Source organism: Stomoxys calcitrans, chromosome 1 (genome assembly GCF_963082655.1).
Source record: "Stomoxys calcitrans chromosome 1, idStoCalc2.1, whole genome shotgun sequence".
In the NCBI taxonomy this organism is placed as follows: domain Eukaryota; kingdom Metazoa; phylum Arthropoda; class Insecta; order Diptera; family Muscidae; genus Stomoxys; species Stomoxys calcitrans.
In genome coordinates, this window is record NC_081552.1 from 12224743 (window position 1) to 12250065 (window position 25323).

The 25323-nt window shown below is 36.8% G+C and overlaps 1 protein-coding gene across 1 annotated transcript in view; it reads right to left on the reverse strand.

Moving 5' to 3' along the window:
• Positions 1-25323, reverse strand: part of LOC106087881 (anoctamin-5) — a 41753-nt gene that overhangs the window by 10912 nt on the left and 5518 nt on the right. Inside the window, exons 2-3 of the mRNA XM_059361108.1 lie at positions 608-943; positions 233-411 (exon numbers count right to left, since the gene is read on the reverse strand). Of these exons, the coding sequence (XP_059217091.1) occupies positions 233-411; positions 608-851 (423 nt within the window). The 5' untranslated portion in view covers positions 852-943. The remainder of the gene's footprint in view (positions 1-232; positions 412-607; positions 944-25323) is intronic.

The window sequence follows — 25323 nt, forward strand, 5'->3', positions numbered from 1 at the left end:
AAAATGTTCAAAAAAAAAATGTTATCGAAAACCTTTTTTTCAAATAAATATGTTCATATATAAAAATTTTAAATTAACTTTTTCGTATGCTTTTCTCACACAAATATTTTTTTTCTCATTAATATATAATTATGTAAATTTTCCATACTATGCGAGTATGTTTTTACCATTGTAAAAATATCACAAGCAAATTTACTTCAAATATTCTGTGTACATCACATAGTTTACTTACCGCTCCATTAAATAGACGACCTGCCACAATGCCACTGTCCTGACTCAACCTTCGAGCTGGTATTTTTTTACTTGAACCATCACGGTTCATGCGCTCACTTTTGGCTGGACTGGAGACAATTTGTCTTCTACCCATAGTTCGTGTTGGAGCATTGCGCAAAGCTGGCACCGAAAGGAATCCTGGAAACAATCGAGTAAAACATAAAAAAAATATCAACAACATTCAGCTGTATTGGTGTTTAAAAAAAATTACTTATACATATTTAAGTCTTTTTTTTGGTGTTTTTGCGTGTAATTATCGTATAATCGCCATCATCGATAAATTTGTACATTTGTGTGATAAGTGTTGGTAGGGCGGACTGACGGACGGACTTACGTGGAAACTGTTGTGTGGCCTCTTTGTAATGGGTTGTCCTTGCATTTCCTTCCTCATCATCGGGATCTTGAACAATAAGGTCCTCATGTGAATTGGATTCGGTTATGGGGGCCGTACTTGGATCCTCTTCCAGGCTATCAACACGTATGGCATATGGTGGGGGATGTTGGAATGGGTGTTGAGTGTCTGACGCGGAGGATTCTCGACCCACATGTCGTTTGATTGCATTACTCTGTTCACTCATATCAAGGCGGGCGATAAACCGTGTTGCTTCGCCCAAAGAATCATTAATTTGGACACCGATTTCGATATCCGCTTCACTCTTAGCACATTTCACTTAAAATAAAAGTCCGCAATGTGATTGTGTGTGTAATATACGTCACTGTTAGGCTATTTTATAATTAGAAATTGTAAAGTACTCTATGTATATTGGAATAAACAAAAGGAAAATTTTTAAATAACATATAGTTTACATGGTTTGTAACTAAGAGCACTACAAAATATTGCTACTACAGTTGAAGTTTATTATCAGCAGATGTTTTCGGTTGCACAATTAACTTTTCATGTACTGAAATGGTCTTGAATTTTTAATTAGAATTTCCATTGACCATGTTTATTTTATTTTAATATCACGATGCCTTCCACGTAATCTCTTTTTAATTTTTAGTATTGTTTGGACCTTTGGCACCACAACTGCTCTCAGTAAATATTTAGTAGCATGTTATGGAAGAACCGAAAAATATTAAATTTATTTAGAAAGAGAACAATAAAACAGGGCTTAAAAGCAGAAAAAATATTTTATACATGACTTGGTTTAAAATCTCATCACGAGTTGTACCATAACCTTGTTTTTAATTCTGTATACAAGCCCACTCCGGTTGGATCAGAATTCTAAAAAAATTTAACATTTTTAAAGAGTTTTTCAAAGCTTGGAAAAGTCTTTCCCGCTTTTCTGAATGTTTACGCTGATAGAAAAAAGATACTCTAAAATCATACACCAATAGTGTCATTATCATATATAGGCGTTGTTGAAAAATTGACAACGTGAGGGAATGAACATCATCCCTTCAAAATGTGTATGTATACCATCCCTTAGTTTAAATGACTAAAAACATGCATGATGCAATGTGGTAAGGCGTTTAAAGGAAAAAATCATGGGATAATGGAACACAGGTTCGATGGTCAGCAAAACACAAAAACTTTTTGCAATCTTTAACAAAACTGTGCACTAGACGTTGTCAGAATGTTGACGGCTAGGAACAATTTCGAACTGTTGTTAATTAATAAACAACTGAGGTTGAACTGATAACACCTGTGTGTTGATTCATTTTTATGAACCACTGTGGTCAATTTGACAACGCTAGGCTGATTTTTACTTGATTTACTTTAATTAGCCCTTACAGAAAATTTATTCGTCGTAGAATAGCTGTTCAAGCGCCTCGATCATATTCACTTCTTCTCCAATCTCTGACACCCAGTTTCGAGATGTCGCTCTTTAACAGAATATTGACTAGATTTAGACCCAACTGTTTCTGGTTATACCCTCCGCCAAAAGATGGAGATATACTAACTTTGCTTTTCCGTTTACAACACCTCGAAATATTGCTCTAAGTCTCCATAAAATATATACATATATTCTTGATCGTCTTGAAATTTCAAGTCGATTTAGACATCCGTCCGTCTGTTGAAAGTACGCTAACTTTCGAAAGAGTGATGTAAGCCGCTTGCAATTTTGCACAAATATTTCTTTCTAACGAAGGTCGCTTGGGATTGTTAATTGGCCAAATCGGTCCATGTTTAAATAAAGCTCCCATATAAACCGATCTGCCGATTATGCTTCTTGAGCCTCTAGAGGGCGCAATTATTATCCGAATTGGCTGAGATTTATACATGATTTAAAATATGGAGATCGATTTATATGGGAGCCATATCTATATATGGACCGATATGCCCCATTTACAACCCCAACCGACGTAAACTAATAGGAAGTATTTGTGTTAAATTTCAAGCGTCTAGCTTTACTCCTTCGGAAGTTAGCGTGCTTTCCACAGACGGACGGACATGGCTAGATCGACTTCAAATGTCAAGACGATCATTAATATATGTACTTTATGAGGTCTTAGATCAATATTTCGAGATGTTGCAAACGTAATAGCGAAGTCAGTATACCTCCATCCTACGGTGTAGGGAATAAAAACCTTTTTGAAAAAGAATTTTTTTTCTGACCCTATAAAGTATATACATTCTTGATCGTCGTAAAAATCTAAGACGATCTAGCCATGTCCGTCCGTCTGTCGGCCTGTCTGTTGAAATCAGGCTACATTCTTTAAAGAATAGAGATATTGAGCTGAAGCTTTGCACGCATTATTTTTTTGTCCATAGACAGATTAAGTTCGAAGATGGGATATCGGACTATATCTTGAGATATATATATATATATATATATAAAAATGAATTTGTGTTTGTTTGTGGGTTTGCAAATTTGTTTGTTCCATATAGACTCAAAAATGGCTAAACAGATTTCTTTGAAATTTTCAGAGATTGTGGAGAGTGGTCCGGAAGGAGCAATAGGCTATATAATTTTTGACATCACATTGGGGGCGGACCTTCACCCTTACCCCAAAAGTACCAGCCAAAAATAAAAGTGGACCGATTGGGACAATATGGAACTTAAATGAAAGGTATTCAAGAATAGAGTACAAATTCCACATTAAAAATTGGGTCCAAGCAATTGGGAGGCCGCCCGACACCAAAAACCCACCAAATTGGTTTATTGGACGATAACTTGGGGCTCGAATGAAAGGTATTCACGAGTAGATTACGGATATAGTCAGGAAGGAGGTATAGGATATGTAATTTGTTGATGTTGGTAGGGGCGGACTCTCCCCCGTTACCACAAAAACGCCACCCAAAATCAAAAGTTGACCGATAGGGACATATGGGTATCAAATGAATGATATTGGAGAGTAGAGAACGAATGTGGCATAAAAACTTGGGTTCAAGTATCCAAGGAGTAGCCCAAGCCCGAAAACTGCTCCAACTAGACATATTGGACGTATATATCAATATAGGACTCATATGAAAGGCATTCGGGAGTAGACTATGAAATGAAATAAAATCGAGGTCCAAGTTATTGATAGTCGCCCCATCCCCGATAAGCTCCCCAAATGGGAATACTACTCAATCAAACCTTGATAAAACACAAATGATAGGCATTTGAGAAAAGATTACAAATATGACATTAAACTTTGTGTCCAAGAACCTTGGTGGTGTTTTACCCCGTAAAATCGCCTCCAATAGGTTATTTGACCTATTAAAACAATGGGGAATCAAGTGATAGAATATTTTGAGTTGAGTGCGTCATTCAAATTTGTGCTCAAGTGGCAGTGTGGCGCACAACCCTCATATAGACGACCTCCACCAAACGGCTGTATACACCAATCATGACAATATGAGGTTAAATTAATGGTATAAGGTTGAGTAGTGCGAATCTGATATCATTATCTAGCGAACTATCATATATCTAGCGAATCAACTCACCCCAAAACGGTCGATCAATTATAATGACCAAACGCGACACTGTGTGATTTAATTAATGCCTAGGCCGCCATAGCGCCGAAATTATAACATTCATCGTGAAAGCAGGAGTTTCAAACCTTAACGATATGGTTGCAACCATTTTTAGCTCACCGATAGACGAGACCAAACGACGTGTTGCTGGGCAACACTTTTGTGTTCAAGAGTTTTACATGGTAAGAACTACCGCCACCGCACCAAATGTATAGACTGGCAAAAGGCGTTAAGTTCGGCCGGGTCGAACTTTAGATAGCCACCACCTATGTAAACCACCTTTCATCAAAATTCGGTGAAAATTTCATACCTTATATCCCATAGCAGTTATATCAAAATATATTCCGATTTGGACCAAATACTAATAAGTACAGGTCATTCAATTGTATATAACAAAATAGTGATCTTTTTGGTAGCTGTATCTAAAAATAAACCGATCTGAACCATATACGACACGGATGTCGAAAAGCCGAACATAAGTCACTGTGTCAAACTTCAGTAAAATCGGATTATAAATGCGCCTTTTATGGGGCCAAGACTTTAAATCGAGATATCGGTCTACATGGCAGCTATATTCAAATCTGGACCGATTTGGGCCACGTTGCAGAAAAATGTCGAAGAGCCAAACACAAAGCACTGTCCCAAATTTCGGCGAAATCGGACAATAAATGCGACTTTTATGGGCCCAAAACCTTAAATCGAGAGATTGGTCTATATGGCAGCTATATTCAAATCTTAACCGATCTGGGCCAAATTGAAGAAGGACGTCGAAGAGCGTAACTAAACTCACTAAACAATAAATGCACCTTTTATGGACCCAAAACCTAAAACCGAGATATCGGTCTATATGGCAGCTATATCCAAATAGGGACCGATCTGTACGATATTGCAGAAGTATGTCGAGGGGCTTAACTTAACTCACTGTCCCAAATTTCGGCGACATCGGACAATAAATGCGCCTTTTATGGGCCCAAAACCTTAAATCCAGAAATCGGTCTATATGACAGCTATATACAAATCTGAACCGATCAGGGCCAAATTGAAGATAGATGTCGAAGGGCCTAAGACGACTCACTGTCCCAAGTTTCAGAAAATCCGATAATAAATGTGGCTTTTATGGGCCTAAGGCCCTAAATCGGCGGATCGGTCTATATGCCAGCTGTATCCAAATCGAAACCGATCTGGGCCAAACTTACAAAGAATGTCGAAGCGTCTAACACATCTCACTGTCCCAAATTTCATAAAAATCGGATAATAAATGTGGCTTTTAATGGCCCAAGACCCTAAATCGGCGGATCGGTCTATAGGACAGCTATAGCCAAATCTGAACCAATCTAGGCCAAATTAACGAAGGAAGTTGAAGGGCCTAACACAACTCACTGTCCCAAATTTCAACTAATTCGAATAATAAATGTGGCTTTTATGGGCTTAAGACCTTAAATCGGAGGATCGGTCTATCTGTCAGCTATATCCAATTCTGGACCAATCTAAGCTAAATGAACGAAGGATTTTGAAGGGCCTAACACAACTCACTGTCCCAAATTTCAGCAAAATCGGTTAATAAATGTGGCTTTTATGGGCCTTAAAGCCTAAATCGGCGGATCGGTCTATATGGGGGCTATATCAAGATATAGTCCGATATAGCCTATCTTCGAATCAATGGACAAAAAAGAGTCTGTGCAAAGTTTCAGCTCAATATCTCTATTTTTAAAGATTGTAGCGTGATTTCAACAGACAGACGGACGGACTTGTCTAGATCGTCTTAGATTTTTACGCTGATCAAGAATATATATACTTAATAGGGCTGGAAATGGATATTTCGATATGTTGCAAACGGTGGTGGGTATAAAAAAAAATACTAAATGATGACTATTTAATATGGTATGGTTGTTGTCTATGAATGACTATTCATAGACAACCACCGTACCATATGATCCACTCTAAGCGAGTAGCACTAACATTTAAATTAGCGTCATCTGGCAGTCATCAATTGAAATTGTTTGATCCAATTGGATTTAGTAGATCCAATTAAAAACATGCCGAAATGAACAGAGAGAGGGCAGAGTGGTAAAAATTAATCATCATCATGTAATTTTGTTATGACAACCTATCGGTCCTTTGAATAAAGAAAAATAAAATATAGGAATATAGGAAGGATCTAAAAGCAAAACATTTGGTATCAAATTCTGGGGTGGGATGCCTAGGAGAGCCGCCCACCAGCAAAACCCGGCAAACGGATTTATAGACCAACCACTATAATATGGGACTCAAATTAAAGATATTTGGGAGTAGAAAACGAATCTGATAACCAATTGCAGAACTAAGTGTTTCGTGGGTCACCCCTCCACTAACCCCTCAAATCGGACATATTTACCGACTATGGCAATATGGATCTTAAATGAAAGGTCTTTGGGAATAGAGCACGAAATTGACTTTCACTTTTGGGACCAAGTCTCTGGGGATCCACCATACCCCAATAAGGACTTTTACTTGCCATTGCAATGTGGGGTTTAAATAAGAGGTACTTGAGTGTAGAAAAATCCATAGGAAAATTGGAATACATTTTCAACTACAATTACGTAGAAAATTTCAAATTTAGGGTACTCTTCTCCAACATAGCATAATCGGGAGCAGCAGAGCGGGCCGGGCTCAGCTAGTCTTATATATAAAATTTAATTTGTGTTTGCTTGTTTGTTAGTTTGTTCCGTATAGAAGCAAAAACGACTTAATGGATTACCTTGAAACATAGGCTGTATAATTTTTTGTTATCGGTAGGGGGGCGGACCCTTACCCCAAAAGTACAACCAAAAAATAAAAGTGGACCGATCGGGACAATATGGGATTCAAATGAAAGGTATTCAAGAGTAGAGTACGAATTTCATAACAAAAGTTGCGTCCAAGTACCTGGGAGGCCGCCCCAGCCCCAAAACCCCTTAAAATAGGGTTATTTGACGATCATGACAATATTGGAATCAAATGAAAGGTATTCGGGAGTAGATTACGAATATGGTCAGGAAGTAGGAATAGGCTTTATAATTTATTAATAACCATTACCCCAAAATCAAAAGTGGACCGATAAGGACAATATGGGTATCAAATGAATAGTATGACGGAGTAGATAACGAATCTGGCATACAAATTCATGTCGAAGTATAAGGGGTCACCCCACTCCCACAAATCGCCCAAAATGGGCACATTGGCTAATCACGGATATATGGGACTAGGTTTGTTTGTTCCGTATAGACTGAAAAACGGCAGAACCGATTTTCCGAAATTTTCGCTTATTGTGTAGGTTGGTCTGGAAGGAAACATAGGCCAAATAATTTTTCGATATCAGAAGGGGGTCGAACCCTCTCCCTTATGCCAAAAATACAACCCATAATCAAAAGTGGACCAATCGGGACACTATAGGTATCAAATGAAAGGTATTGGAGAGTAGAATACGAATTTGGTATTAAAATTTGAGTCTAAATACCCATTGGGCCGCCCCATCTCCAAAACTCCACCAAACAGACATATTGGACGTTCATGTCAATATGGGGCTCAAATGAAAGGAAAGGAGTGGATTTCGAATCTGGCATACAAAATCAGATCGAAGTATATGGGGTCACGACACCTATGGAAGGAAACATAGGCTGTATAATTTTTAGATATCGGGTGGAGGCGGATCCTCCCCCTTATTCCAAAAGCGCAACCCATATCCGAAAGTGGTCCGATGGGCACAATAAGGGTATCAAATGAAAGCTATTGGAGACCAGAAAACAAATATGGTATTAAAAGAAGTGTCCAGTACCCAGCGGGCCCCTCAACCCCAAAACTCCTATAAACAGATAAACAGTCTGGGACTCAGATGAAAAGTATTAGGCAGTAGATTACAAATATGGCATAAAACATTAGGTCCAAGTAAAGGGAGGTGGCCCACTCCCAAATACCCTCAAATGGGCATATTAGCCGACCATGTGTCCCTTGAGTCCGATATAGCGACTCATGGGATTATGAGTATGATATTAAAATTTGCGTTCAAGTCTAGGTGGGGGTTTTCCCCCTAAAGATACGTCAACTAGGTTATTTGACCCATTATGACAATATGGGACTTAAATTAAAGGTATTTGAGAGTAGAAAACGAATTTGATATCCAATTTTGGAGCCAAGTGTTTTGAGGTACGCCCTAAAGCACCCCCCAAAAACTGAAACCACCAGAAAAACGTTACCACCAGGAACCGAGAAGGGGTAAATTCTCTCACATCAATGAGTGCTTTCCGTTTCAAATTTATACTCAATGATAAGGGAATTTTTTTTATAGCCGTGTTCGAACGGCGTCCCGCAGTGCGACACCTCTTTGCGGAAAATTTTTTAAGTTACCATGCATGGCATTGTGCCCCGGAAATGTCGCCAACATTAAGAGGGGATAAACACCGCTTTGTCCGATGTTTTCGCCAGGATTCGAACGCGTTCAGCGTTATAAGCTACAATGGCACGAATTCGATATCCGCACTCAGGGCGAAATGTTCCCATCCTAAAAAAGATATTAGAGAATTAAAGAAGGCGCAGCGGAGCGGGCCCGGTTCGGGACAGTGGGTTATGTTATGCGACATCCTTCTTCAATTTGGTCCAGGTCGGTTAAGAATTGGATATAGCTGCCATATAGACGGAACTTTCGATTTAAGGTCTTAGTCCCATAAAAGGCGCATTTATTGTCCGGTTTTGGAATTTGGGACACTGAATTGTCTTAGGACCTTCGAATTTTTTTCAATTTGGTTTAGATCGGTCCAGATTGGGATATGCGATATATACAGATCTGCCGACATAAGGTCTTGGGCCCAAAAATGATGCATTTATTGTCCGATTTCGCTGAAATTTGGGACAGTGAGTTGTTTTAGGCCCTGTCGAATCTTTTTTCAATTAAGGTCAGATCGGTCCAGATTTGGATATAGCTGCCATATACACCGATATAAGGCCTTGGACCCATATCTGGCGCATTTATTGTTCTATTTCGTCGAAATTAGACACAGTGACTTATGTAAGGCTTTTCGAAATCCGTGTCCTATATGGTTCAGATCGGTCTAGATTTGGATAGCTGCCAAAAAGGCCAATATTGTGTTCTACAAAATTGACAGACTTGTATTTATTAGACCACTTGAACCAAATTTGGTTCAGTTCGGACTATATTTCGGTATAGCTGCTGAGTGCATAAATTATGCATTTTTCACCGGATTATGACGAAATGTGGTTTACATAGATACCCGAGGTGGGTAGGTATCCAAAGTTTGGCCCGGCCGAACTTAATGCCTTTTTTCGTGTTGCTTTTTGAAGATTGCAAGGTTTGGAAATAAACTTTTTACCTCTGAAAGTGGTCACTGGGCCCATAGAAGAGCCAATTGGGCGTATAAAAAGAGCCAATTGAATTGTTCAATGTATACATATAATTTATTGGACAATTCTTGTTCCAAATACGCAGTAAATGAAATTGTTAGGAAATATTCAAGAATTCATATATCTTGATTAACACTTTATATACATTAGAGTCCTTTGCTATAATTAGCTTTGTTTGTGAAAGGGTGAGAGCAATGTTGTATAAATATTATTAATTGTTTAAATGAAGCAACCGTCTACTTTTTGGGGATCTAATGTGAGATAATAACTGAATGAAAAGCACACTTATAGGCAAAATAAATAACTTAACTTAAATAAATCATAACAATAGAATAACAAATTGTTTTGGTGGTTTATTTCATCAGTTGGCTGAGCATTTAATTTTTCGTTTTGTTTTTACTTTGGATTCTTTTACTTACTTATGGGTCAAAGTTCTAATAAATTACACAAAGCATAGACATTCACACAAATGGGTATTTAGACGCGTATAAGTGTATGTTGTATTAGGGTGTGATGATTGTGTATATGGGTTTCTAATAAACAATTCAATGTATCATCTGTCTGGGTTTATAGAGACACTGATGATGCAAGTCTCTGACCATGTTCAAATGCATATACCAGACAATCTACAAAAAAATGTTTGGAGAGGTAGAAATTTAGTTGTAGGACTTAAGGCTCTATTACACGGCGTGATAAGACAACTTATGACATGTCAAATTTAGCACATGTTGAGTTGTACAAGTCGTGTGATACAAACAAAACTAACTTATGAAATTCACTTTTCAAAACAGCACATATATTTTTTTTCGATTAGAGCGCACTTTAACAATTATTAAGCATAAAAAATCATTTACGGAACTTAGGTCTGCTTAAGGTAAAATTTAATAAACAAAATTAGTTTCGCTCAAATTTTTTGGTTATGCCATACAAAAATAACATACAAGTGTGGTAGCAAAAATGATGAATCGTATGTAAATTGACAATTTTGACAAACATTTTGAATTACATGTGAATGCAAAAAGTGCCATATCATAAGACATATACATGCCGTGTAATAGCGCCTTTAGTTGTAAAGCCAATGAGTAATTCTTTTCTGATGAGCAAATTATGTTTCCTAGCCTCTTTTTATACCCTCCACCATAGGATGGGGGTATACTGATTTCGTCATTTTGTTTGTAACACCTCGAAATAAGCGTCTAAGACCCCATAAAGTATATAAATTCTTGGTCGTCATATCATTTTAAGTCCGTCCGTTCATCCGTCCGTCTGTCTGTCGAAAGCACGCTAACCTTCGAAGGAGTAAAGCTAGGCGCTTGAAATTTTGCACAAATACTTTTTATTAGTGTAGGTGGTTGGGATAGCCAAATCGGTCCATGTTTTCATAAAGCTGTCATATAAACCGATCTTGGGTCGTGACTTCTTGAGCCTCTATAGGGCGTCGGATTTGACTGAAATTTTACAAGTGGTGTTTTGGTATCACTTCCAATAACTCTTCTATGTATGGTTCAAATCGGTTCATAACCTGATATAGCTGTCATATAAACGCTATTGCGCTTTTAGAGGGCGCAATTCTTATCCGATTTGGCTGTAATTTTGTACGTGGTGTTTTGGTGTCACATCCAACCACTGCGCTAAGTATCACTTAAATCGGTTCATAACCTGGTATAGCTGTCATATAAACCGATCTTGGATTCTGACGTCTTCAGCTGCTGGACGGCGCAATTCTCATCCGATTTGAAATTTTGCATAAAGTGTTTTGTTATGTCTTCCAATAACTGTGGTAGATATGGCGCAAATCGGTACATAACCTGATATATCTGCCATATAAACTGATCTGGGATCTTGACTTCTTGAGCCACTAGAGGGCGTAATTCTCATCTAATTTGGCAGAAATTTTGTGCAACGGCTTCTCCCATAACCTTAACCTACATGTCCAATAAGGTCTGAATCGATCTGTAGCTTGATACAGCTCCCATATAAACCGATCTCCCGATTTTGCTTCTTGAGCCCCTACAAGGCTCAATTCTTATCCGAATGAACTGAAATATTACACAATGACTTCTACAATGTTCAGCGTTCAATTCATTTATGGTCCGAATCAGACTAAAACTTGATATAGTTGCAATAGCATAAAGTTATTATTCCTTATTCTTTGTTTGCCTAAAAAGAGATACCGCGCAAAGAACTCGACAAATGCGATCCGCGGTGGAGGGTATATAAGGGCACAACTTAGCACGCTCTTACTTGTTATCTTTTCTTTTCAGTATTGTTGATTAGCATTTTTATACCCACCACCATAGGATGGGGGTATACTAATTCCGTTTGAAACACCTCGAAATATTGATCTAGTATATATATTCTTGACCGTCTAGGAATTCTGATTAGAACTAGCCATGTCCGTCCGTCCGTCTGTCGTAACCACGATAGCGGTCGAATGCGTAGAGCTAGCCCCATGAAATTTTGCATAGATGCTTCATATTTATGAAGGTCGTTGGGGATTGCAAATGGGCCATATCGATGCAGATTTGGATATAGGTCCCATATAAACCGATCTCCCGATTTGACTTCTTGAGCCCCTTCATCCGATTTGGCTGAAGTTTTGCACATATTGCAGTTTTCTGTTATGACTACCAAGTACGGTTTAAATCTGTGTATAACCTGATATATATCCCATATAAACCGATCTCTCGATTTGAATTCTTTAGCTCCTTGAAGCCGCAATTTTCATCCGATTTGGCTGAAATATGGTACAAGGTGTTCTGTTATGACTCCCAACAACTGTGGTAAGTACGGTTCAAATCGGTTAAGAACATGATGTAGCTCCCATATAAACCGTTCTCCCGTTTTCATTTCTTGAGACCTTACAAGCCGCGATTTTTTTCTGATTTGGCAGATATAACTAGATATAGCTCCCATATTTTAGCTGAAGATTCGGCCCGGCCGAACTTAGCACGCTTTTACTTGTTTTATATATTTTTATTATAATCGTTTTTATTACAACCTAATGTTTTGTCGTTTACCCTTTTTCAATAAATGTTATTACTTTTTGTTTGCTCCATGACGTTGTTGGCATATATTTAGAATGTATGTGTATAATAAGCCCATAACTTAATTCCACGCAATATTTTCTTTTCGAAACAAAATCTGGCACGTCATAGAAGAAGAACAGTTAAATTTGTTAAATTTTAAATAGTTTTCCAACAAAAATATGACCAGCATTATATACTTGGATAATAGAAACCTTGAAAAATGTGAAAGTTCATAGGAATTTTTGTCTATTTACCAACCCTCTGTTATTGGCACACTTTTGAAAGACTTGTTAAATGAGGCCAATAATTGTTGGCTTCACTAAAAATAGTTGTAAAAATTTTATTAGCATATGTAGTCTGAAATAAAAAAATAAAACTTTTTTAAAGGACAGAACATGTATGTATAACTACAATAATTTTAAGGCTAAATTGCTGAATCGCTCATTCGGCTTGCAACACCTTGAAATATTGGCCTGAGACACAATAAAATATATATGTATATTGTTAATTGCCACTATATTTTAAGTCCCTCTAGTTTTGTCAAAAGTGCGAACTTGTTACCCAACCGAAATTGTTCTTAAATACTTCTTCAATGCGGTTCACCAGGATTGAACCACTGAGATATTGGCAGAAAAAAGTTTCTATTATTACTAGAGGGGAGAGTACTTGGTTTTTATAGTATAAAATTAATCAAAGGAATGAAACCCACTGCTACCAACAGCAAATATTGGCTTCAATTTCTGTATAACGGTACTTTTTCTTTCTTTAAGCTGGATATGCACCTCTAGCGGAATTTTCGGTTGCAAACAAGACATTTATGTCTCCACAGGAAAATAGCTGTGTAGACTACAAGATGGCGACAAAAATCAATTCAATATTTTGCCGTTTTTCTAAAAATTTTTGGCTAATGAAGTACATATTTCCCGAACCTTTTACCTTTTTTTGCAAATAGCTTTATTTTATGTTGCATGGAGCTATACAATCATACAATTTCATTCATAGTTGCAAGAAAAAAATGCTCCCTGTTACGCAAAGAAAATTTCATTTTAGCGGCGTACCTGCAAGCGAAATTTTCAGTAACGGTTTCGGAACCGAAAATTTCGCTCAGGATATGTCAATGCATTTCTTATGGCAACGAAAATTACGCCAGAGGTGCATTCTGCCCTTTCGTTGGGAGCTAAAAAGTATGCGTATAAAAAAATTAACATTGAAGCTTCAAGACTCAATTTTAAAATGAAAATGTTTGAGTTCACCGGAAATGATAAAAATTGGTGTTTACCACTCGGAAAAATATTTCTACCGCGAAATCGCAGAAAAATCGGACAAAGCTATAATACTACTAAATTTTCCATGAACATTCCATTAAGGCACAGGGGATACTTCTCTCATATTAATGAGTGCAGTCCGATTAAAGTTTATGCCAAATGATAAGGGGCTTCCTTTGCTACGCCGAGTCCGAATGGCGTGCCGCATATCGAACTTCTTGGTAGAGAAGTTTTTAACATGGCAGGATACATTACAAGTGTAGCCAGCATTAGTAAGGGGATAACAACCGCTGATCGAAAAATTTTCTGATGTTCGCTCCGGGATTTGAACTCAGGCGTTCTTCGTCATAGGGTGACATGTTAACCTCTGCGCCAAGGTGGTCTCCTAGGCCATTATACTAAAACAATTAAAAGCGCCCAGGCTGAATCTTATATACCCTGCACAATGGATCGCATTTGTCAAGTTCTTTGCCCGGTATCTCTTTATAGGCAAACAAATATCAGGTTATGGACCGTTGCTGGCCATACTTGGTTTGGATGTTGGAGATCATAGTGGAAGTCATTGAGCAAAATTTCTGCCAAATCGGATAAGAATCGGGAGATCGGTTTATATGGGGGCTATATCCGGTTATAAACCGATTTAGACCATACCATGCGCAGTAATTATCCAATTTAGCTGACAACCATAGTCGGATAATAATTTCGCACTCTAGAGGTTCAGTAATTTAGGTCCCAGCATGAAATTGGTTAACTTAGTACACATCCATATAATTTATTATGAAAACACAAACTGTATCCTGCAACAGTACAGTGGTTGTGATAAAAGGCGTACAGAGAAAAATTTGTTGTCCTAATTTTAAAGATTCGAGACAAAGATTAGCAAACTTAATAAAAACCTAATTTCCAAATTTTTAAGGAAATATTCGCATTGGTGAAAGATAATTTCCTAATATGAAGAAAATTTGCATCTTGTTATTAAAAACAAAAATCTAAAATGAAAGTAAAAATATCGTAGATAGGTAGGAAATTGACCTTTAGACAAGTCAACAGTAAATCGTAGTTAAAGACGCAAAATAGCCTTTCAAGTAAAGTGTCCTTAATGTTCAGTTTTTTTAGCCCGAGTAAAAAAAGTTTACTGGTTCAGATCCAATTACATATGGCATCAGATATAATTGGATCCGAAAAATGGTTATATATATTTGGATCTAATTGTATTAAATTATTTATTATTATATATAATAATAAATAATTGGATCTTAGTGCAACCTTTACTTTTTACTGCCAGTGGGGATTGAACATGGGTCTTCTTGTTTCCTAGTCAGGTGCGCTACCAACCAACCACTTGTTTATATTGTGTGCGGGTCTTCTCGTTTCCTAGTCAGGTGCGCTACCAACAAACCACTTGTTTATATTGTGTGCGGCTAAAGGTAAACAAATACAATTGGTCTATCTTTAGAAAAAACAGCATTGTTTTTTGCTCCTTATTCTTGCCTACTCTTGGAAAGTGCCCAGTGGGGAAGTGGTAAATGTATTACATTTGGTATATATATATATATATATATATAAATGATTTTTGCTTGTTTGTTTGTCTGTGGGTTTGTAAATTTGTCTGTTTCGTTTAGACTCAAAAACGGCTAAACCGATTTCGTTGAAATTTTCACAGAGTCCGGAAGCAGCAATAGGCTTAATAATTTTTTGATTTCGCATTGGAGGCGGACCCTCCCCCCTTACCCAAGAAGTACCAGCCAAAAATACAAGTGGACCGATTGGGACAATATGGGACTTAAATGAAAGGTTTTCAAACGTAGAGTACAAATTCCCTATTAAAAATTGGGTCCAAATAATTGGGGGGCCGGCCCGACCCCAAAAAGCCCCCAAAATAGGTTTTTTGAACGATAGTGACAAAATGAGAATCGAATGAAAGGTATTCGGGAGTAGATTACGAATATAGTCCGGAAGGAGCAATAGGGTATATAAGTTCTTGATATCGCAAGGGGGGCGGACTCTCCTACTTACCCCAAAAGTACAACCCAAAACTAAAAGTGCCACTGAGTGGACTGATTGGGACAATATGGGACTTAAATGAAAGGTATTCAAGAGTAGAGTACGATTTCCATATTAAAAATTGAGTCAAAGTAATTGGAGGGCCGCTCCGACTACAAAACCCCCCAAATTGGTTTATTGGACGATAATGACAATATGGGGCTCGAATGAAAGGTATTCGCGAGTAGATTACGAATATGGTCAGCAAGGAGGTATATGTAAGTTGTAGGAAGGAATCCTCCCCCGTTACCACAAAAACGCCACCCAAAATGAAAAGTTGACCGATAGGGACAATACGGGTATCAAATGGAAGATATGGAAGAGGTCCAAGTAATTGATAGTCGCCCCATCCCCGATAAGCTCCCCAAATGGGAATACTACTCAATCATTGCTTCATGAAACTCAAATAAAAGTCATTTGGGAGAAGATTACGAATATGACATTAAACTTTGTGTTCAAGAAGCTAGGTGGTGTTTTATCTCCTAAAATCGCCTCCAATACTTTATTTGTCCTATCAAAACAATGGGGAATCAAGTGATAGGTTTTTTTGAGTTGGGTGCGTAATTCAAATTTGTGCTCAAGTGGCAGTGTGGCGCACAACCCTCCACCAAATGTCTGTATACACCAATCATGACAATATGAGGTTAAATTAAAGGTATAAGGTTGTGTACTGCGAATCTGATATCATTATTCTGCTCATATATCTAGCGGACCACCTCATCCCAAAACAGTCGATCAATTATAATGACCCAACGCGACACTGTGTGATTTAATTAATGTGTAGGCCGCCGTAGCCCCGAATTTATAACATTCAGCGTGAAAGCAGGAGTTGCAAACCTTTACGATATGGTTGCAACCATTTTTAGCTCACCGATAGAAGAGACCAAGTTCAAGAGTTTTACACGGTAAGAACTATCGCCACCGCACCAAATATATAGACTGGCAAATTAATTTTTTACCACAGAAAATCGTTTAATATGGCAATTTAATATGATTTAAAAAAAAAGTAAAAAAACGAAAAGTTCGGCCGGACCCACCACCTCGTAAACCACCTTTCATCAAAATTCATTGAAAATTTCATGCCTTATGTCCCATAGCAGTTACATGTTCCGATTTGGACCAAATACTAAGAAGTACAATTCAATTGTTCAATTGTGCATAACAAAATAGTGATTTTTTTAGTAGCTATATCTAAAAATAAACCGATCTTAACCACATGAATGTCGAAAAGCCTGACATAAGTCACTGTGTCAAATTTGAGTGAATTCGGACAATAAATGCGCCTTTTATGCGAGATACCGGTCTATATGGCTGCTTCCAAATCTGGACCGATCTGTGCGATATTGCAGAAGTATGTCGAGGGGCTTAACTTAACTCACTGTCCCAAATTTCGGCGACATCGGACAATAAATGCGCCTTTTATGGGCCCAAAACCTAAAATCGAGATATCGGTCTATATGACAGCTATATCCAAATATGAACCGATGAAGATATGTGTCGAAAGGCCTAAGACAACTCACTGTCCCAAATTTCAGAAAATTGGATAATAAATGTGGCATTTATGGGCTTAAGGCCCTAAATCGGCGGATCGGTCTATATGGCAGCTGTATCTAAATCTGAACCGATCTGGGCCAAATTGACGAAGAAAGTCGAAGGGTCTAACACAACTCACTGTCCCAAATTTCATCAAAATCGGATAATAAATGTGGCTTTTAATGGCTTAAGACCCTAAATCACTAAATTCACTACTGATGTCCTCTGTAGAGTCCACTGTTCATTACTCATATGATTTTTGTTATATTTTTTTGTTTAAGTGTATTAACGGTACTATTCTTATATTTACATATCAATTGTGGACAGGACAACACTTATTTTGTCATTTTACTTTTGATTCTGTGTGACGCTGTCGGCTAAAAAGCACATTTTCGTTTTTTACTAAAATAGATTTCTTCTATCTATTGCTACGAGAAGTATATAAATGGGTATTTTTCTCTGGAAAGAAAAAATGTTGCTTGGTAAAATGCAAGCAAAAAGCGCGTTCGGCCAGGCTAACCACCATGGATTCTGCTACAAATTTATTCAACATAAATTAAGTTGAAGGGCATACATTTCTTCTACATACCAAACTTCTGCGAAACTAGCTAAAATTAATGCTTTTAGGAACCGAACAAGGATGATCGAGAGACCGGTATATATGGGAGCTTTATCAGGTTATAGATCGATTTGGACCGTACTTGGCAAAATTTCAGCCAAATCGAAGAAAAATTGCGGCTTCCAGGGGCTCAAAAAGTCAAATCGGGAGATCGGTTTGTATGGGAGCTATATATAGCTCTGGCTAGCTCTATGGGTTTAACCACTATCGTGATTTCGAGAGACGGAGGGACGGACATGGCTAGATCGACTCAGAACGTCGAGACGATCAAGAATATAAGGTCTTAGATGAATATTTCGATGTGTTAAATACGGAATGACTAGATTAGTATACCCCCATCCTAAGGTGGTGGGTATAAAAATTAGAGATCTAGCCTAATGTGAAATCTTATCTATGTTATTATACCGCTTTATACAGATTTGGACCAAACAACTTGGCATGTATGTTGAAAGCCACAACAAAAGTCATTGTGCAAAATTTCAGCTAAATCTGATAATAATCGGTATGCATGAGAGCTATATCCAAATATGAACCAATGTGGCACATTTTCATTCCCCAACGAACTACATCAAAAAGAAGTATTTGTGCAAAATTTGAAGGCAATTGCTTTATTCTCTTAAAATTCGTTCATTGGCAACTTTAAGTGAAAGGATTAATGGTCATATCAATATTAGAGTTAACTGCCGACCAAATCGCAGGATGCTACGTTTTGAGCTCATAAAATCCATACTTTTCTTGCGATTTTGCAGAAATATGGAACGTTGAGTTCAACCGTTAAATGCAATAGGACACTAAAACGGTTTCATATCACTCTCAAGAATTTCAAAAAAATGTTTGGTTTTAATTTTTGAGTTATTGCTCACTTTTGATGTATGATATGACGGGAACGTTTTTTGTAACTAGTTTCATTCGTACTTTTTATGTATTTCATCACCGCATTCGAATACCTCTTTCCTTCTAAATTCGCTCTATTTTTGTGCATTTTCCTCCCTATTCGACGAAAATGGGTTAAGCCGCAAAAAACCAGACTTTTGATTATAGTCAACTGCATGAGTCCATGAACGCTGTCTGTTTGGCTACCGGGACGCTTAAAAATAATATTCAATTCTTGATTTTAAATTTTAGGTAGTTAATGTCAATTTTCCGCCTTTAATATCGGATTTCAAATGTTCTAATTGCTATTAAAAACAATTCCAGATTAAAGCTATTGGGGTGGTTCGGTCATTAAAATGCGGCAACAATGAGGTGTGACCCATTTTAAATGTACTGGTCAATAACTGAATATTCAATAACAATATACTCCTTTATTGGTATAGTATGTGTGAATGTCACATGTACGAGTATTCTTACTACTGTTGTCATTAGATTCTTTCCAACCTGTTCTAGGTAATATTAAATGTTTCTCCCTCTGAATCAACGTCACACATTGCCTTGCAAAGTACACACACATGGAAGGTCAAACTAATAAGCAGACAGGCCATAAACTTGTTGCTCAACTAGTCCAACTGGTCAATATTCCCACAAATTATAAACAAAGAAAAAACCAACTAAGAGGGTTGACTTTGTTCGTTTTATGATTTGTTGAATTAGTGAAGGATTTAGTTTATATCGTAGCTATGTATTTCGTTCCGATATATATGAGGGCTTTGAAAAAGTAATCAACCGAACCAGAATAGCCTTGAATAACACTTTGTTGTGGTGATAGCTAAATTCCCCAAAAATCTCCCTAGGGATGAATCAGCAATAAATTCTGTTGGACAATCTTTATAAATTCTGTTGCCGTGGAACGAAGAATGATGGATTTTCCTAGCACAACGAGTGTCTATTTTTAATATGCTATAAACAATTTAAGTAGGTTAGTATGTGTACTTATGCGTCAGTGTACATGCCATAAATATAATTTGTTATATATTGCGCTTGTAGTTAAATGTATGACACGCTATTCCCATTGCTTTCATACTAGGGTAAATCTATGTTACCAGACAAACTATGTTATTACGAGGGGCTTGGATTTGAAACATTTTATTCATAGCAGTGTATAATTACTGCGGCGCGAGGACATTAAATGCTCCAATTTTGGTACAAATGTACATCCCTATTTTATGTGAGAGAAGTTTGTGAGTATTAGGTATAACGTACATGTACAAATATCAGTTTCGGTGTTTAATTGCCTGAGGGTGTGAAAATCAAAGTTGCGACATTGGATCACCAGAACAAAAGCTAAAAAAAACCGAGTAACAATGGATTTCAATAGTCTAAATGAGTCTGCTCAGAAAATAGACTGCCCCTTTAACCTAACGTACTCCAACATTCAATATGAAACTTTCGTAATGTAAAAAGTCCTAAAACATTAATTTTTTTATGCGTATGGGTACTAAAAGTACTCTTTTTTTTAAGATTTCGGGAACTAAATGAACGGTTTTCTACTTGGAATTTCCTTTACTAAGGGTATGGGTACATAAAGTACTCTCTTTCTAAATGTATGTGGAGTTAAAGTATCATTTGCTAACTACTTTTCCTTTATGGTGAAAGGAGAAAAATACCACTACTTTTTAAGGGAAAGGCACTAGAACATTTCCTAAGGAAGAAGGTGCCTTTTGTAAGGAAAATGTATTGAAGCTACTCTTTCCTAAGGTAAACGGTAATAAAATACCGTTTTTAAGGATATGGATAATAAAACGACACTTGCCCAAAGGAAATGAAACTAAAGAAACACTTTTCTAAGAGAAAATTTACTAAAACTGTTCTTTTCCTGACGGAAAATGTACTTAATTAGCCCTTCCTAAAACAAAAGATAAATTTGTGTTAAAAATAATAAAAAAAATAATAAAAATAAAAAAACAAAATTGTATTTATATGCTACACCACCACTGTGGTAAGGGGTATTATAACTTTGTGCATTTGTTTGCAACACTAAGATGGAGGCGAGGTAGACTCATTGATAATTTTACCGTTCGGCTTAGAATCACTTCCTGATTCGATTTAGCTATGTCCGTCATACGGTCTGTCCATGTATTCTTGTAATCAAAGTGCAGGTCGCATTTGTTCCAACTGTCACAAAATTCTGCACAAGTCACTTATTTGGTTCAAGGACAAACGCTATTCGGCCCAGATTTCGATATAGCTTCCAAATATATATTTTAACCGATGTGGCCTATTAAGGCTCTAGATGCACAATTTTGGTCCGATATTTACAAAATTTTGCATGAGGGGTTCTATTTCAAGGGGGTCTATATTCTATATTCCCATATGTGTGCAAAATTTTATAAAAATCGGTTCAGATTTAGATATAGCTCCCATATAAATCTTCCATACGATATGGCCTTTGAAGGCCACAATTTTCGTCCAATCTTTACAAAATTTAGTATGAGATGTTTTACTTGACGTGTGTGTGTGTGCAAAATTTCATAAAAATTGGTTCAGATTTAGATATTGCTCCCATGAAGGCTATTGAAGCCACAATTTTGGTCCGATCTTTAAAAATTTAGCATGATATGGTTTTTTTATGCCCAAATACGTGTGCAGAATTTCATAAAAATCAGTTCAGATTTAGATATAGCTCCCATATATATCTTCCATCCGATATGAACTATTAATCTATAGAAACCACAATTTTGGTTTGATTTTTATAAAATTTAGCGTGAGTTGTTCTATTTGATTTCTTAGTACGTGCGCTAAAACTGATCAAAGTCTGCCAGATTAAGATATATATAGCTTCCATATATCTCTTTTATATGGTATGACCTTTAAAGCTCTAGTAGCCACAATTTTGGTCCTATCGTGAGAAAATCTCTTTGTCACTCTCCCTACTATGACCCTTAAAAACAAATTTTAATCATTTTGGTGCAGCAGAGTATTGAACTCATGATCCCATGTTTGGTTGTCTTGAACGCATATCCTACCGACATCGTCTTTTTTATGATGAAATAATACTAATAATGAATAAATACTGCTGCACAGTAACAACTACCTCAACTAAAGAATTTATAGGAAGTCAACAAAATATCAATAATTTTGTCTGTCAAGTCTCTTGTAGAGTCTTACTTTGCCCATGAGCATTCCACTAAGGAACAGGGGCAAACTTCTTACATATCAATGAGTGCAATCCGATTCAAGTTTATATATATATATTTTCGATAGCCTGAATGTTGCAGAGGTTACATAATTTATGGTTATCTTCCACTCCGTATAAATTGTCATTTAGGTAAGCATTCCGCCTCGCGCCTTTAGAATCCATATGATGCATTCTTAGTATATTCTTATCTTCTAAAGTATTCTTATCTGTTATATATGATAGCCTTTTATTATAGTCAAATGCTTGTAAAACCGTTCTGTTGAGTTTTTATTTCGGATATTACCATGGATGTTTTTCAGTTTTAAAGCCGTTAGCAGGTCAATGCTGGAAGTTTGCCATTGGTCGAAAATATTCGGCAATTCCGGCCAATTGATATTGAGATATCTTGCTATATTTCTCAAATCTTTCACCCAAAACGAATTCCTTTCAATTAGGGCTCTCGTAAGCTTCTTTGGCAACCGATTATCGGGATAATATAGCACAACATTATTAATATATTTCAAATGAAGACCTATCGTATATATGTATATGACTTCCTTCAACATTAGTTTCCAACATCAGTAGAAAATTTGACGTATTTTCGACAACAAACTGCTAAGTACAACTTCCATTTCATATGTAGACTGATGTAGTTCTCCTTCATTATGTGGTTCCAATTCGAATTAAGAGCATTCTTAGCCTCGAGTTTCTCTTTTCTACATGCTTTTGAAAACTCAGCTTTGGAATAAAAATAATTCCCAAATAATTAAATTCAGAGGTAATTTTGACTTCTTCCCCTTTATAATAACACTTTTCTAGTGAGCTTAATCTTCCACTTCTTCTAAATATGAACATCTGAGATAGATTTCCCACTTGTCAATCATTCGTTGCGTTATTTCCATATCATCAGAGATAATGACAATATCATCTGCGTGTAGTAAAATTCTCAGATTGATACTAATGCACTGCAGTCTTCCCTCCAGGTTATCATGCAAATCGTTGATGTATAAAGCGAATAACAGGGGTGATAGCAACCATCCTTGTTTTACGCCAGCCTTAGTTTGAAATTATCCGGACATTTCCTTCCCCGTCCATACTGCGTACTGTGTATTGTCGTATATGTTCTCAACAAGCCTATCAAATTTACAGGAGACTCCCAGTTCAAATAATTTATAAATTAAGGCTTGTCTGGACACATTGTCAAAATCAACTTAAAAGTCAACAATATATGCATAGACTTTCTTTCTCTCGTTTAGTTTAAGTCTTACTATTGTAGACAAGTTGTATATATTATCGGATGTGGACTAGCCTCGTCTAAATCCTGCTTGAAATTCATTGAAAACATTCTCAGATTCTACCCATTTCCATAACCGCTCGTTAAGAATCCCCACCATTATCTTTGCAATACAGTTTGAGAACGCAATTCCTCTGTAATTAAAATCGCCTTTTTTTATATTGCGTATATAATAGTTTTAATAAATGACTCGTCTACGTTTTCACCTTCCAGTATCTTATTATTTATAGCTACTTCAAATTACTTCAACAAAAAATTGTTTTTTTCTTTTGTTTTAATTTTAGACATTCTGTGCACCAATCAAACTAAAACTAACCATGACTTTTTATTCAAATATATATCCAAATTGGCTAGATGAATGGTAACAAGTAAGAAGGCGTTAATTTCGGCCGGGCCGAACTTTGGATACCCACCACCTCGGGTATATATGTAAACCACCTTCTATCAAAATCCGGTGAAAATTGCATACCTTATGTCCCATAGCAGTTATATCGAAATATGTGCCGATTTGGACCAAATGCTAATAAGTACAAGTCATTGTTCTGAAAATAAACCGATCTGAACCATATACAACACAGATGGCAAAAAGCCTAACATAAATCACTGTGTCAAATTTCAGTGATATCGGATTATAAATGCGCCTTTTATGGGGCCAAGACTTTAAATGGAGAGATCGGTCTACATGGCAGCTATATCCAAATCTGCACCGATTTGGGCTAAGTTGCAGAAAAATGTCGAAGAGTCTAACACAACGCACTGTCCCAAATTGCAATAAATGCGCCATTTATGGTCCCAAAACCTAAAACCGAGAGATCGGCCTATATGGCAGCTATATCCAAATCTGGACCGATCTGTACCATATTGCAGAAGTATGTCAAGGGGTATTACTTAACTCACTGTCCCAAATTTCGGCGACATCGGGCAATAAATGCGCCATTCATGGGTCCAAAAGGATACACACTCATCGTTAAATAAATAAATGTTTTAGATGATTCGGGAGGCCATCGTGAAGCAGAGGTTAGCAATGATGCCGAATGCCTGGGTTCAAATCCCGGCGTGAACATCAGAAACATTTTCAGCTGTGGTTATCCCCTTACTAATGGCTACATTTGTGAGGTATGCTGCCAAGTTAAAACTTTTTTTCCAGGTGGTGTCGGAGGCCCCTTATCATTGAGCTTAAACTTTAATCGGACTGCACTCAGTGATATGAGAGAATTATCCTCTGTTCCTTAGTGGAATGTTCATGGGAAATTTAGTAGTTTAGATAAATGCGACTGAAAAGTGAGGTGCAAGTGTTATTAAACAATCTAATTTGTGTTTTTAGCTTGACTAAAAGTTGACTAACACTTTTTTGGCTAAGCGAAAATTGTACATTTAAAATAATTACATATTTACAAATAAAATAATAAATTTCTTAATTAATAATACTTTTAAGCCACAGTTAATTACACAATATAAAAGCTTTGGGTAAAGTTTTCATGGGAACTATTTATTTCAACTACGTAATGCAAATAAAACCTTACTTTTATTTATTCTCCTTTTCATAAAACAGGAAAAAAGAGTGATTTTTAAGAAATACATGACTATTTCCAATTTTATACCAATTTTATTATTTTACGAACCAAATATGGCCCAGATTGGAACATATTTCGATATAGTTGCCATACAGACCGATCTTTGCTGATTTTGGGTTTTAGGCCTATAACGCATTTATTACCCGATTTCGTTAAAATTTGGAACAGTGAGTTGTATCAAGACTCCGGACATATGTTCCGAACATCGTCCAGATCGGGATTTATTCAGATATAGGTGCCATATTGAACGAAACGTTCTTCAGCTTTAGAATTTTGCTTATATTTTAAACACTGAGCTGCTTTAGGACTTCCGACATCCAACTCAAATATGTCGAGATTCGGCCATTGATTAGCCGATTTAT